Here is a 13,010-nt window from a genome sequence, read left to right on the forward strand (position 1 = left end):
GCTCCTGCGCTTTTCTTTTCAGTAGATTGTAAGAGCCTCCCATTTTCAACCTCAATGAGCAATCGGACTGGGGAAAATGAATATGTGAGGTGGTTTCCTGTTGTCTTCCTCACATGCGCTTAGAGGAAACACAAGTCCTCTTCTCGAGGGATCCTCTGCCTGTGAGCAGCGATCATTTCTCCAGGTTCCAGCTCTTCCGCTATCACCACTGAAAATTCACTGGCCATGGTTCATAACTCTGAGCATGGGACCCTTACCTGGGCATGGGGGGGGTTTGCAAAAGGGTAGGGTTGACCAACCCCTGAGGCCTCAAAGGACCCAGCTACCTTATCCTATCCTTTATGGCCAGCACACGCCTGCCCCAGCTCACAGCAGTGACTTGCTAAGGATGTCGTCCAGTATCCCCTCAACCTAACCTGGCAGTTAACCTTTGCGGAGATTAGAGTGTAGGTTCTTTTTACTCCTCAGGCTGTCACAAATACTGTCAACGGCATGATCCATAATACGCTCGCGTGGAACAACATGCAGAAGAGTGATAGGCAAGAAGGTGTCATGTTACTACTGAACTGTATGGACAGCGTCATTATGATGACTTCAGCTTCCTTGGGCGCTCCAAAGTACAACCTGACAACACCTCACATAGGTAAGATTCTACTTCAGGGCCTGTCATCCATCATCCAATCATGTAAGTGCAGTTGGTAATGAGAGATGTGTAGACGAGAAGGTCCGGGGCTGGATTCCTTCTCTATTCTCCGGGAGCAGAAGTAGGGAATCAAGCAATTGGCTTCCACATCTCTGGGCTAGAAGAGGGGATATTCACCCCGATTACCATGTCGTGTTAACGAAAGGCTTGCTTTTATAAAGCACCTTTCACAACCTCAAGACAGCCAGGGTGCTTTACCAACCAATCGAGTGCTTTGATCAGTGGGCATCGGTGTCACATCGGAAACTCAGCAGCCCATTTGTGCACAGCAAGATCCCAAAGTGATATTGACTAAATAACCGGCTTTAGTTGATGTCGGTTAAAGGATGAATAGGAGCCAGGGCACCGGGGAGAACTACCCCACAGTTCTTCAAAATTGAGGGACAGCCGGAGTTAAGATATAGATCAGCTATATAGATATGTTTCCTCTGAAAGGGGGAACAAGCTCAAGAGGCTAGATCGCCTTTTTCAATTCCTTTGCCTTTTTGTAGATTATGCCAATCATGTCTAAAATAAGTTTTATTTAAAATATATGTTCATCAACTTATCCTGAATGCACTATGATTCAGGCTCAGTCTACGCAGTAAAAACAAAGAAACGACTATCATTTCTTGTTCAATTTCAGATGTCCAAATTCAAGTTCTTCAAGAAAAGGAAGGAACTGTGGTCTTATTAGCTAAAGATAATGAAATGGACATCCACTGGGAAACAGACAACTCAGAACCATCTGGTAATGTTTGCTCTCTCTCTGAACAATGAATTCTGAAATTCTAACGCATACAAACTCCAGGAGATTCCAGAGAAATCCTGGCTGGTCTCCTACATTTATAACTCGATGTCATCTAGAACTCTGCTGCCTGTGTCCTTACTTGCACCAAGTCCTGTTCACCTATCAACTTTGACCTACATTATATCTCGGTCAACCTTGAGTCCAAAATTCTCATCCGTGTTTTCAATTCCCTCCACGGTCTCATCGCACCCTTCCACTGTAAACTCCCCAGCTTCACAAACCTCCTCCCATTTTGCCCTCGTGGACATCCCTGATTGTAATCGCCCTGCCGCTGCCTGGGTTCGAGATTCTTGGATTGCCTCCTTAAACGTCCCTGCCTCTCTGCCCTCCCTTTCTCTTTCACACCCCTCACACCCCACGGCCAGAATGTTACGTTAATCGGGCAGGTAGTGAAATTGCACACAACGATGTTGGGCCCGCACCCCGGGGTCATTGCATACATGAGTAATACTGAGGTGGGCGGGCAGGCGCAGGAGTCAGAGCCAAGCCCGCCAACAATTAACGGGCCAGTTAAGGTCATTAAAAACCCTGTTGCCCACGATTATATGTTGCCTGTGCGATTTTGAGCTTGTCGCACAGGCAAAACGAGCCCATTATTAACAGAACCTCATCTCCCAGGGCGGGGATAAAATGTCTGGGGTGAACTATGAGAAAAAAATAATATCCGTGGGGTGGGGGTTGGGCTGATGTTTTTTTCTGAGCTCTGCCGTCAGGTGCTCGAATGTGTTGCATAGACGCAGTTTGGTCAATTTCTTTCTTGCGATTCAATCTGTCCAGCTCCGCAGCAGCTGCCTGCCTTCAAGGACCTCGCTAGAAACGCCCACCCTCATTTTAGTCAGTGCCGCCCACTTCCCCTCCCCCCCCCAACCTTTCAGCACTGAGGCTTTCTCGCGCGCGTTTCACACTGGCTGGCTGTTAATTTCACGTCTGCTTCCGGGCCCACCGACTTGGCGCGGGTGCCCAGCGTGAAATTCAGGCCCAGCGTGAAATTCAGGCCCATGTCTTTGACCAAACTTTTGGTGATGCACACTAATGTTGCCTTATGTGGCTCAGTCTCTAATCTTGCTCCAATCATAATGCTCCTTGTAGCAAATATAGTTCTGACACATGTAGGACTGTAGCTTTAAGAATAGTCCTGTGTTGTAGGATCTCATGACCTGTGTAAACCAATGGGTTAGCAGCATGGGGAACCTCTTGGAGGGAGTTCTTCTTTAGTTATAGAGCTTGATGCACATGTGTAGCTGCTGCTGCTGTCTTGTAAATAAAGTTCAATGTTTCCAACAAGATAAGTTGCCTGAAAATTCAACTCTGTAACACTCCTCTGAAGCAGCTTGGGACATTTTGTTACATTAACTTCCAAACCCACGACCACTACCATCTAGAAGGACAAGGGCAGCAGTCACATGGGAACACTATCACCTGCAAGTTCCCTTCCAAGTCACTCACCATCCTGACTAATATATCGCCGTCCCTTCACTGTGGCTGGGTCAAAATCCTAACAGCACTGTGGGTGTACCTACACCACATGGATTGCAGTGGTTCAAGAAGGCAGCTCACCACCACCTTCTTAAGGGCAAGTAGCAATGATCAATAAATCCTGGCCCAGCCAGCGAAGCCCACATCCCATGAAAGAAGAAAAGAAAAGGTCCCCATAAATTATTTTTATAAGTGGTTGAGCAGATGGGAATTTTCAGCAATGTCATGTTTTTTTTATTCATTTATGGGATGTGTGCATCACTGGCTGGCCCAGCATTTATTGTCCATCCCTAGTTGCCCCTTGAGAAGGTGGTGGTGAGCTGCCTTCTTGAACCGCTGCAGTCCATGTGGTGTAGGTACACCCAGAGTGCTGTTAGGAAGGGAGTTCCAGGGTTTTGACCCGGCGACAGTGAAGGAGCGGTGATATATTTCCAAGTCAGGATGGTGAGTGACTTGGAGGGAAATTTCCAGGTGGTGGTGTTCCCATCTATCTGCTGCCCTTGTCCTTCTACATGTTAGTGGTTGTGTGTTTGGAAGGTGCTGTCTATGGAGCCTTGGTGAATCCCCGCAGTGCATCTTGTAGATGGTACACACTACTGTGACTGTGCATCGGTGGTGCAGGGAGTGAATGTTTGTGGATATAGTGCCAAACAAGTGGGCTGCTTTGTCCTGGATGATGTCAAGCTTCTTGAGTGTTGTGGAAGCTGCACTCATCCAGGCAGGTGGAGAGTATTCCATTACACTCCTGACCTGTGCCTTGTAGATGGTGGACAGGCTTTGGGGAGTCAGGAGGTGAGTTACTCGTTTCATAATTCCTAGCCTCTGACCTGCTCTTGTAGCCATAGTATTTATTTGGCTAGTCCAGTTCAATTTATGGTCAATGACAACCCTCAGGATTATTGATAGTGGGGGATTCAGCAATGGTAATGCCAATGAACATCAAGGGGTGATGATTAGATTTTCTCTTGTTGGAGATGGTCATTGCCTGACACTTGTGTGGCGTGAATGTTACTTGCCACTTGTCAGCCCAAGCCTGGATATTGTCCAGGTCTTACTGCATTTGGACATGGACTGCTTCAGTATCTGAGTCTTGGATGGTGCTGAACATTGTGCAATCATCAGCAAACATCCCCACTTCTGATCTTATGATGGAAGGAAGGTTATTGATGTCTGGCTCCCACGTCAATGTAGTTTACTTTTAACTGTGTTCTGAAATGGTTTAGGAAGCCCCTTAGTTTTTTCAAACCATGACAGAAAAGTTGAATGAGAATAATACTTGATGGCATCAACCTTGGCATTGGGAACATAAAAGGACGGTTCCTTCCCTGTTGCTGGGTCAAAATCTTGGAACTACCTCCCTAACCGCACTGTGGATGTACCTATACCACTGGTTCAAGAAGGCAGCTCACCACCAGCTTCTCAAGGGCAGTTAAAGATGGACAACAAATGCTGGCCTGGCCAGTCCACATCACATGAATGAATAAAACAAAAGTAAAGTCTTCACTTTTCCTCTGTGCCTCAACTGCTATTTGGGATTAGTGCCCACCTCACCTCTGGAATTTAATTCGTTTGTCCATGTTTCGACTAAGGTGAATGGTTTGTTGGTGATCAAGTGCCGCTTGATTGCACTCTTGACGACAGCTTCCATCACCATGCTGATAATCGAGAGTAGACTAATGGGCCAGTAACTGGTTGGGATGGATTTGTCCTGCTTTTTGTGGACAGGATATAGCCCGGGCGATTTTCCACTCTGCCGGGCAGATGCCAGTTTGGGGCTTTACTGGAGCAGCTTGGCTAGGGGTGCAGTTAGTTCTGGAGCACAATATTCGGTAACACAGCCTGGATGTTCTCAGGGCCCATAGTCTTTGCTGTTACTTCATAGCAAGCGGAGTGAATCACATTGGCTGAAGGCTGGCACCTCAGAAGAAGCCTGAGATGGACCATCCGCTTGGCACTTCTGGCTGCAGATGCTTACAAATGTTTCAGCCATGTCTTTTGCACTGATGTGCTGATCTCCCCCATCAGTGAGGATGGGGATATTTGTGGAGCCTCCTCCTCTGGCGAGTTGTCTAAATGTCCACCACCATTCACGACATGATGTGGCAGGACTGCAGGGCTTAGATCTGATCCAGAGAATTTGAGATCATTTAGTCCTGTCTATAACATGTTGCTTTCAATGTTTGGCTTCCTTTGTAGTGCTGTCTTGGAGCTTCACCAGGTCGGCACCTCAGTTTTGGGTATGCTTGGTGCTGCTCCTGGCAAGAGGTGCCCACCTCAATGAACCAGGTTTGTTTGCCTAATTTAAAGGTGATGGTAGAGTGAGAGATGTGGGGCCATTAGCTTACAAACTGTGGCTGAATACAATTCTGCAGCTGCTGATGGCCCAGAGCACCTCATTGAAGCCCAGTTTTAAATCTTTTCTGAAGCTATCCCATGTAACACAATGGTAGTGCCACAAAGCATGAAGTAGGTTGTTGACAGACGTGCTCCCTACAAAGATTGTGAGGTGGTTATTCCGACCAATAGTGTCATTGGTATATGCATCTGCGAAAGGTAAATTGGTGACGCTGGGGTTTTTCTTTCTTGTTGGTTCTCTCACCACCTGCCACAGGCCCAATCTGGCTGATATGTCCTTTAGGATTCAGCCCCCTCAGTTGTGGTGGTACTAATGAGCTACTCTTGGTGATGGACATTGAAGACCCTCAACCTAGAGTGCATCCAGTGCCTTTGATACCTTCAGTGCTTCTTCCATGTGTATCTCTTTCTGTGAAATCATTCTACTGGACTAGGGTTGCTAACCCTCCAGGATTGGCCCTGGAGTCTCCAGGAATTGAATGTCAATCTCCAGGACACTGCCATGTGCAACCCTGGAGACAAACCATCAGGGCATTAAAAAATTGAATTTTTTTTTGTCATTTTCTTTGAACATTTCTCTTTGCCAGATCTAAAAATATTGAGAATGGTGGGGGTGAGGGAGGCTGTTTGGCTGACAGTCAAGCATCATCCAATTGGTTAATGCGTCTTTTTGCTTTCCAGTTAGTGAAGGGAGACAGTGCGTCACAAGGAGGAGTGTGTTGGTGGCTAATGGCTGGAGGGTGGGAGCAAGTCATGTGATGGAACCTCCAGGAACACATTTAATCACATTTGACAACCCTACTCTTGATATTGTCTTTCTAGTACTTCCATAGTCCTTCTGATCTTCTTGTTTTGTCTTCCTCTTCGTGTAGAGCTAGGATATGTTTTTCTCATTCATGAGCCACGCCCCAAACATGTCAAGCACCTTCTTTGGATCTTCTGCACAATCATTGCTTCTTGTTCAAACCATCTTCCTGACTCTTTGCATTGCTGCTGTTTGGGTCTTTTGCTCATTATCTTTCTTCTTGTTCCAAAATATTCAGGCCCTCATAATAATGGGAAAACCATTGCTTCATTGCTTCTTACTTTGATCTTTGCCCAAAATGTCTTCAATATCCTTGATGAACAATGATTAAGGTTAAAGAAAAAATCTCTCAGAAATCTAAAACCATTACTTGTACAGGTGTTTTGGAGCAGCAGGTACTGGAGTTGACCTGAGCCTCCTGTTTAATATTAGCACTATTAGACCTGCAAAGTGGCTAATGCTCGATTACCCACCCGAGCATGTGTACCTGCTGAACACCTTTCTCATTTCAATTAGACTTCAGTTGTTGAGATCCTACAATCTTGATTCAAACGGAGCACATTGCTGGTGCTTGTTGCCTGAGTTTTGTTTCTCCCCTCCTTCCCCGACTCCAGCCTCCCTCTCCCTCACACCCAACCCCCATCACTTCGGTCTGTGCTGACAGGATAGAGGGAATCTGGTGCTCATCCTCTCTGGTATGTGGTTAATGATCTCGCATTTACGTAGCACCTTATGGAGCTTCCACAAAATGATGCAGTCAATGAAGCACCTCAAAAGTCCACTTTCTGCCCTGTAACTCTTCTGGGTCACAAATAAATAAACTAAAATTAACAAAATCAGGGACAAAGTAAAAGGCAGCCTCTTAAAGGGAAACTGCAAAAACAAAAAGACACATTTTAAAGGAAATTTATAAACATTAAACAAAAATGTGATCACAAGGGTCAATAAAGCACCCAGTCCCCACAGCGGCTAAGCACAGAAGGCCTTGGCAGTGCCGATGGACAACACATGCTCCCTTTCCAAGGATACCTGGCCACGAATGTAGCCATGGAAGGGGGGGCAGACAGTTGGGTCAGACGACTGCCCTGTTGGTGAACTAATTAGCTTGTTGTGCTCAATGGTTCAATTGCTCTGTGTTAAATTATTTGAGCCTGGTAACTGATCTATGCTCACTGAGCTTGATTGGTTAAGGCTGGGTACTGACTCAGAGATAAGTAAGCAGACACCACAGAAGCTGAGCTGGAAGGCAATTAAAGCATTATATCAAACTCCATGAATAACGTTCCTGCACGCTCAGAAACTAGTATCAACTCTGCATTGCTCTTTGGTAAATTAAATATTATAACACACACCAAGATCCAAACTGCAATGACACAAGAGACAACTTAAGTGGAGTAAACTTTGACTTTGTGAAATGGTATAAAACATCCCCTCAATCAGTATCAGCCTGGGCTGGTGTTTTTTTTTAGACCTTTCATGGGATGTGGGCATCACTGGCATGGCCAGCATTTGTTGCCCATCACTAACTGCCCTCTAGGCCAGTTAACCACATTGCTGTGGGTCTGGAGTCATATGTAGGCCAGACCGGGTAAGGAAAACAGATTTCCTTCCCTAAAGGGGCAGGGGCAAGTGATAATGGTTTCCATGGTCACCACAACTAATTTCAATTCCAGATTTATTAGTTGAATTCAAATTCTACCAGTTACTGTGGTGAGATTTGAACCCATGACCTCAGAATGCTAGCCTGAGGCTTACCAGTTCAGAAACCATAACCACTTGACCACCTTCATACCCCAATGAATTTAATGGAGTGGGACTTGATCCCCACAACATTCTGAATCAGAGAGGAGTGTGCTACTAACTGAGCCAAGGGGCCAGGACCTTGATTCCTTAAAGAAATACTTCAAAGATTAGCAGATACGTGGCAACAATTTCCCTTCTCCCCAAATGCAACAAGTTATGGGCTGGAAGTAACATCGTAGAATTTACCTCCTGACAGATTTTGCAGCTGTTTCCTTAGTCACCTACAACCAGATGGAATCACTGATGGATGGCACGGGTTTAGAAATGGAGAACAAGAAGTATGGAAAAGAGTATTTGCAGCTGAACTCCAATGTGCTAACAGCCAAGGTTATCAGCAGCAACAAGACGCAACAAAACGCAAATTTTACCATCAAGAACAAGCAGGTTTGTAAAAATTAGGGAATTTGTCACCTCCATTATAGGTCTCTTAGTTAAAGAGCTCAATCAGTAACATCCTCATTTAAAGGGATGTCAGCTATAATACTCAAGAAGTGAGGTGCATGGAGAATATCAAAGACAGTGACAGTGAGGGGTGAGGGGGATAACAGAGAGTTACAGTGAGGGGTGCGTAATATATCAGAGAGTGTTACACTGAGGCGTGTGGGGTATATGAGAGAGTGTTACAGTGATGGGTGTGGGGTATATCAGAGAGTGTTACTGTGAGGGGTGTGGGGTATTTCAGAGAGTGTTACGGTGAGAGGTGTGGGGTATATCAGAGACTGTTACACTGAGGCGTGTGGGGTATATGAGAGAGTGTTACAGTGATGGGTGTGGGGTATATCAGAGAGTGTTACTGTGAGGGGTGTGGGGTATTTCAGAGAGTGTTACGGTGAGAGGTGTGGGGTATATCAGAGAGTGTTACAGTGAGGGGTGTGGGATATGTCAGAGAGAGTTATACGGAGGGGTGTGGGTATATCCGAGTTACAGTAAGGGGTGTGGGGTATATCAGTAAGTGTTATAGTGAGGGGTGTGGGGTATATCAGAGAGAGTTCCAGTGAGGGGTGTGGGGTATATCAGAGAGTGTTACTGAGAAGTGTGTGGGGTATTTCAGAGAGTGTCACAGTGAGGGGTATGGGGTGTATCAGAAAGTGTTACAATGGGTATATCAGAGTGTAAAAGTGAGGGGTGTGGGGTATTTCAGAGAGTGTTACAGTGAGGGGTGTGGGATATATCAGAGAGTGTTACAGTGAGGGGTGTGGGGTATATCAGAGAGAGTTATACGGAGGGGTGTGGGTATATCCGAGTTACAGTAAGGGGTGTGGGGTATATCAGTAAGTGTTATAGTGAGGGGTGTGGGGTATATCACAGAGAGTTACAGTGAGGGGTGTGGGGTATATCAGAGAGTGTTACTGAGAAGTGTGTGGGGTATTTCAGAGAGTGTTACAGTGAGGGGTATGGGGTGTATAAGAAAGTGTTACAATGGGTATGTCAGAGTGTTAAAGTGAGGGGTGTGGGGTATTTCAGAGAGTGTTACAGTGAGGTGTGTGGGGTGTATCAGTGAGTGTTACAGTGAGGGGTGTGGGGTATATCAGAGTTTTATAGTGATGGGTGTGGGGTATATCAGAGAGTGTTACAAGAAGGGGTGTGGGGTATATCAAAGAGTGTTATACTGAGGGGTGTGGGTATATCCGAGTTACAGTAAGGGGTGTGGGGTATATCAGTAAGTGTTATAGTGTGGGGTGTGGGGAATATCAGTGAGTGTTATAGTGAGGGGTGTGAGGTATATCAGAGAATGTTACATTGAGGGGTGTGGGGTATATCAGAGAGTGTTATAGTGAGGGGTGTGGGTATATCCGAGTTACAGTAAGCGGTGTGGGGTATATCAGAGAATGTTACAGTGAGGGGTGTGGCGTATATCAGAGTGTTACAGTGAGCGGTGTGGGATATATCAGAGAGTGTCACAGTGAGCCGTGTCGGGTATATCAGAGAGTGTATCAGTGAGGGGTGTGGGGTATATCAGAGAGTGTTACTGTGAGGGGTGTGGGGTATATCAGAGAGTGTTACTTTGAGGGTTGTGGGGTATATCAGAGAGGGTTACAGTGATGGGAGTGGGGTATATCAGAGAGTGTTACAGTGAGGGTTGTGGGGTGTATCAGAAAGTGTTACAATGGGTATATCAGAGAATGTTATAGTGAGGGGTGTGGGGTATATCAGAGAGTGTTACTGTGAGGTGTGTGGGGTGTATCAGTGAGTGTTATAGTGAGGGGTGTGGGTAGATCCGAGTTACAGTAAGTGGTGAGGGGTATATCAGAGAGTTTTGCAGTGAGGGGTGTGGGGTGTATTAGACATGTAACGGTGAGTGCGGTGGGGTATATCAGAGAGGATTACAGTGAAGGGTGTGCGGTATATCAGAGAGAGTTACAGTGAGGGGTGTGGGGTATATCAGAGAGTGTTACAGTGAGGGGTGTGGGGTATATCAGAGAGTGTTATACTGTGGGGTGTGGGTATATCCGAGTTACAGTAAGGGGTGTGGGGTATATCAGTAAGTGTTATAGTGTGGGGTGTGGGGAATATCAGTTTGTGTTATAGTGAGGGGTGTGGAGTATATCAGAGAGTGTTACAGTGATGTGTGTGGGGTGTATCAGTGAGTGTTATAGTGAGGGGTGTGGGTAGATCCGAGTTACAGTAAGTGGTGAGGGGTATATCAGAGAGTTTTACAGTGAGGGGTGTGGGGTGTATTATACATGTAACAGTGAGTGCTGTGGGGTATTTCAGAGAGTGTTACTGTGAGGGCTGTGGAGTATATCAGAGAGGATTACAGTGAGGGGTGTGGGGTATATCAGAGAGTGTTACAGTGAGGGGTGTGGGGTATATCAGAGAGTGTTACAGTGAGGGGTGTGGGGTATATCAGAGAGTGTTACAGTGAGGGCTGTGGGGTATATCAGAGAGTGTTACAGTGAGGGCTGTGGGGTATATCAGAGATTGTTACAGAAAGTGATGTGGGGTAAATCAGAGAGCAGTACAGTGAGGGGTGTGGGGTATGTCAGAAATCGTTACAGTGAGGGTTGTGGGTTATATCTGAGTGTTACAGTGAGGTGTGTGGGGTTACAGTGAGGTGTGTGGGGTATATCAGAGAGTGTTATAATCAGGCGTGTTGGTATATCCGAGTTACAGTAAGTGGTGTGGGGTATATCACAGAGCGTTACAGTGAGGGGTGTGGGGTATATCAGAGAATGTTAGATTGAGGGGTGTGGGGTGTATCAGAGAGTGTTACGGTGAGGGTTGTGGGGTATATCAGAAAGTTTTACAACGGATAGATCAGAGAGTGTTACACCGAAGGGTGTGGGTTGTATCAGAGATCGTTACAGTGGGGGGTGTGGGGTATATCAGAGAGTGTTACAGTGTGGGGTGTGGGTATATCCGAAATACAGTAAGGGATGTGGGGTATATCCGATAGTGTTACAGTGAGGGGTGTGGGGTGCATGGGACATGTTACAGTGGGTGGTGTGTGCTTTATCAGAGAGTGTTAAACTGAGAAGTGTGGGGTATATCAGAGAATGTTACAGTGAAGGGTGTAGGGTATATCACTGAGTGTTACAGAGAGGGGTGTGAGGTATATCAGTGAGTGTTACAGTGAGGGGTGTGGGGTATATCAGTGAGTGTTACAGTGAAGGGTGTGGGGTATATCAGAGAGTGTTACAGTGAGGGGTGTGGGGGATATCAGAGAATGTTATAGTGAGGGGTGTAGGTTATATCAGAGAGGGTTACAGTGAGCGGTGTGGGGTATATCAGAGAGTGTTACAGTGAAGGGTGTGGTTTATATCAGAGAGTGTTACAGTGAGGGGTGTGGGGTATATCAGAGAGCATTTCAGTGAGGTCTGTTGGGTATATCAGAGATTATTACAGAGAGGGATGTGGGGTATGTCAGAGAGCGTTAAAGTGAGGGGTGTGGGGTATGTCAGAAGGTGTCACAGTGAGGGTTGTGGGTTATATCTGAGTGTTACATGAGGTGTGTAGGGTATATCAGAGAGTGTTATAGTCAGGCGTGTGGGTATATCCAAGTTACTGTGAGGGGTGTGGGGTATATCAGAGAGTGTTACAGTGAGGGAGGTGGGGTTTATTAGACATGTTACAGTGAGTTGTGTGGGGTATTCAGAGTGTAACAATGAGTGTTGTTGGGTATATCAGATAGTTACAGTGACGGGTGTAGGGTGTAACAGAGAGTGTTACAGTGAGGGGTGTGGGGTATATCAGAGACTGTTACTATGAGGGTTGTGGGGTATATCAGTGAGTTTTAGTTTGAGGGGTGTGGTGTATATCAGAGAGTGTTACGGTGACGGGTTTGGGGTATATCAGAGAGTGTTACAGTGATGGGTGTGCGTTATATCAGAGAGTGTTACGGTGAGAGGTGTGGGGTTTATCAGAGAGTGTAACAGTGAGGTGTGTGGGGTGTATCAGTGAGTGTTATAGTGAGGGGTGTGGGTATATCCGAGTTACAGTAAGCGTTGTGGGGTATATCAGAGAATGTTACAGTGAGGGGTGTGGGGTATATCAGAGAGTGTTACAGTGAGGGGTGTGGGGTATATCAGAAAGTGTTACAGTGAGGGGTGTGGGGTATATCAGAAAGTGTTACAGTGAGGGGTGTGGGGTATATCAGAGAGTGTTACAGTGAGGGGTGTGGGGTATATCAGAGAGTGTTACAGTGAGGGGTGTGCAGTATATCAGAGAGTGTTACTGTAAGGGAAGTGGGGTATATCAGAGAGTGTTACAGTGAGGGATGTGGGGTATATCCGAGAGTGTTATACTGAGGGGTGTGGGTATATCCGAGTTACAGTAAGGGGTGTGGGGTATATCACAGAGTGTTACTGTGAAAGTTGTGGACTGTATTGGATATGTTACAGTGAGGGCTGTGGAGTATATCAGAGAGTGTTACAGTGAGGGGTGTGGGTTATATCAGAGAGTTTTATACTGTGGGGTGTGGGTATATCCGAGTTACAGTAATGGGTGTGGGGTATATCAATAAGTGTTATAGTGTGGGGTGTGGGGAATATCAGTTTGTGTTATAGTGAGGGATGTGGGGTATATCAGAGAGTGTTACAGTGAAGTGTGTGGGGTGAATCAGTGAGTGTTATAGTGAG

The 13,010-nt window shown here is 46.2% G+C and overlaps 1 protein-coding gene across 1 annotated transcript in view; it reads left to right on the top strand.

Moving 5' to 3' along the window:
* The window catches only part of LOC121271285 (adhesion G protein-coupled receptor E3-like), an 87,157-nt gene that overhangs the window by 18,268 nt on the left and 55,879 nt on the right, over positions 1 to 13,010 (top strand). The window contains exons 6-8 of the mRNA XM_041177160.1: positions 469 to 643; positions 1,329 to 1,433; positions 8,129 to 8,316. Coding sequence (XP_041033094.1) covers positions 469 to 643; positions 1,329 to 1,433; positions 8,129 to 8,316 — 468 coding nt within the window. The remainder of the gene's footprint in view (positions 1 to 468; positions 644 to 1,328; positions 1,434 to 8,128; positions 8,317 to 13,010) is intronic.

Source organism: Carcharodon carcharias, chromosome 30, assembly GCF_017639515.1.
Source record: "Carcharodon carcharias isolate sCarCar2 chromosome 30, sCarCar2.pri, whole genome shotgun sequence".
NCBI classification, from domain to species: Eukaryota; Metazoa; Chordata; class Chondrichthyes; order Lamniformes; family Lamnidae; genus Carcharodon; species Carcharodon carcharias.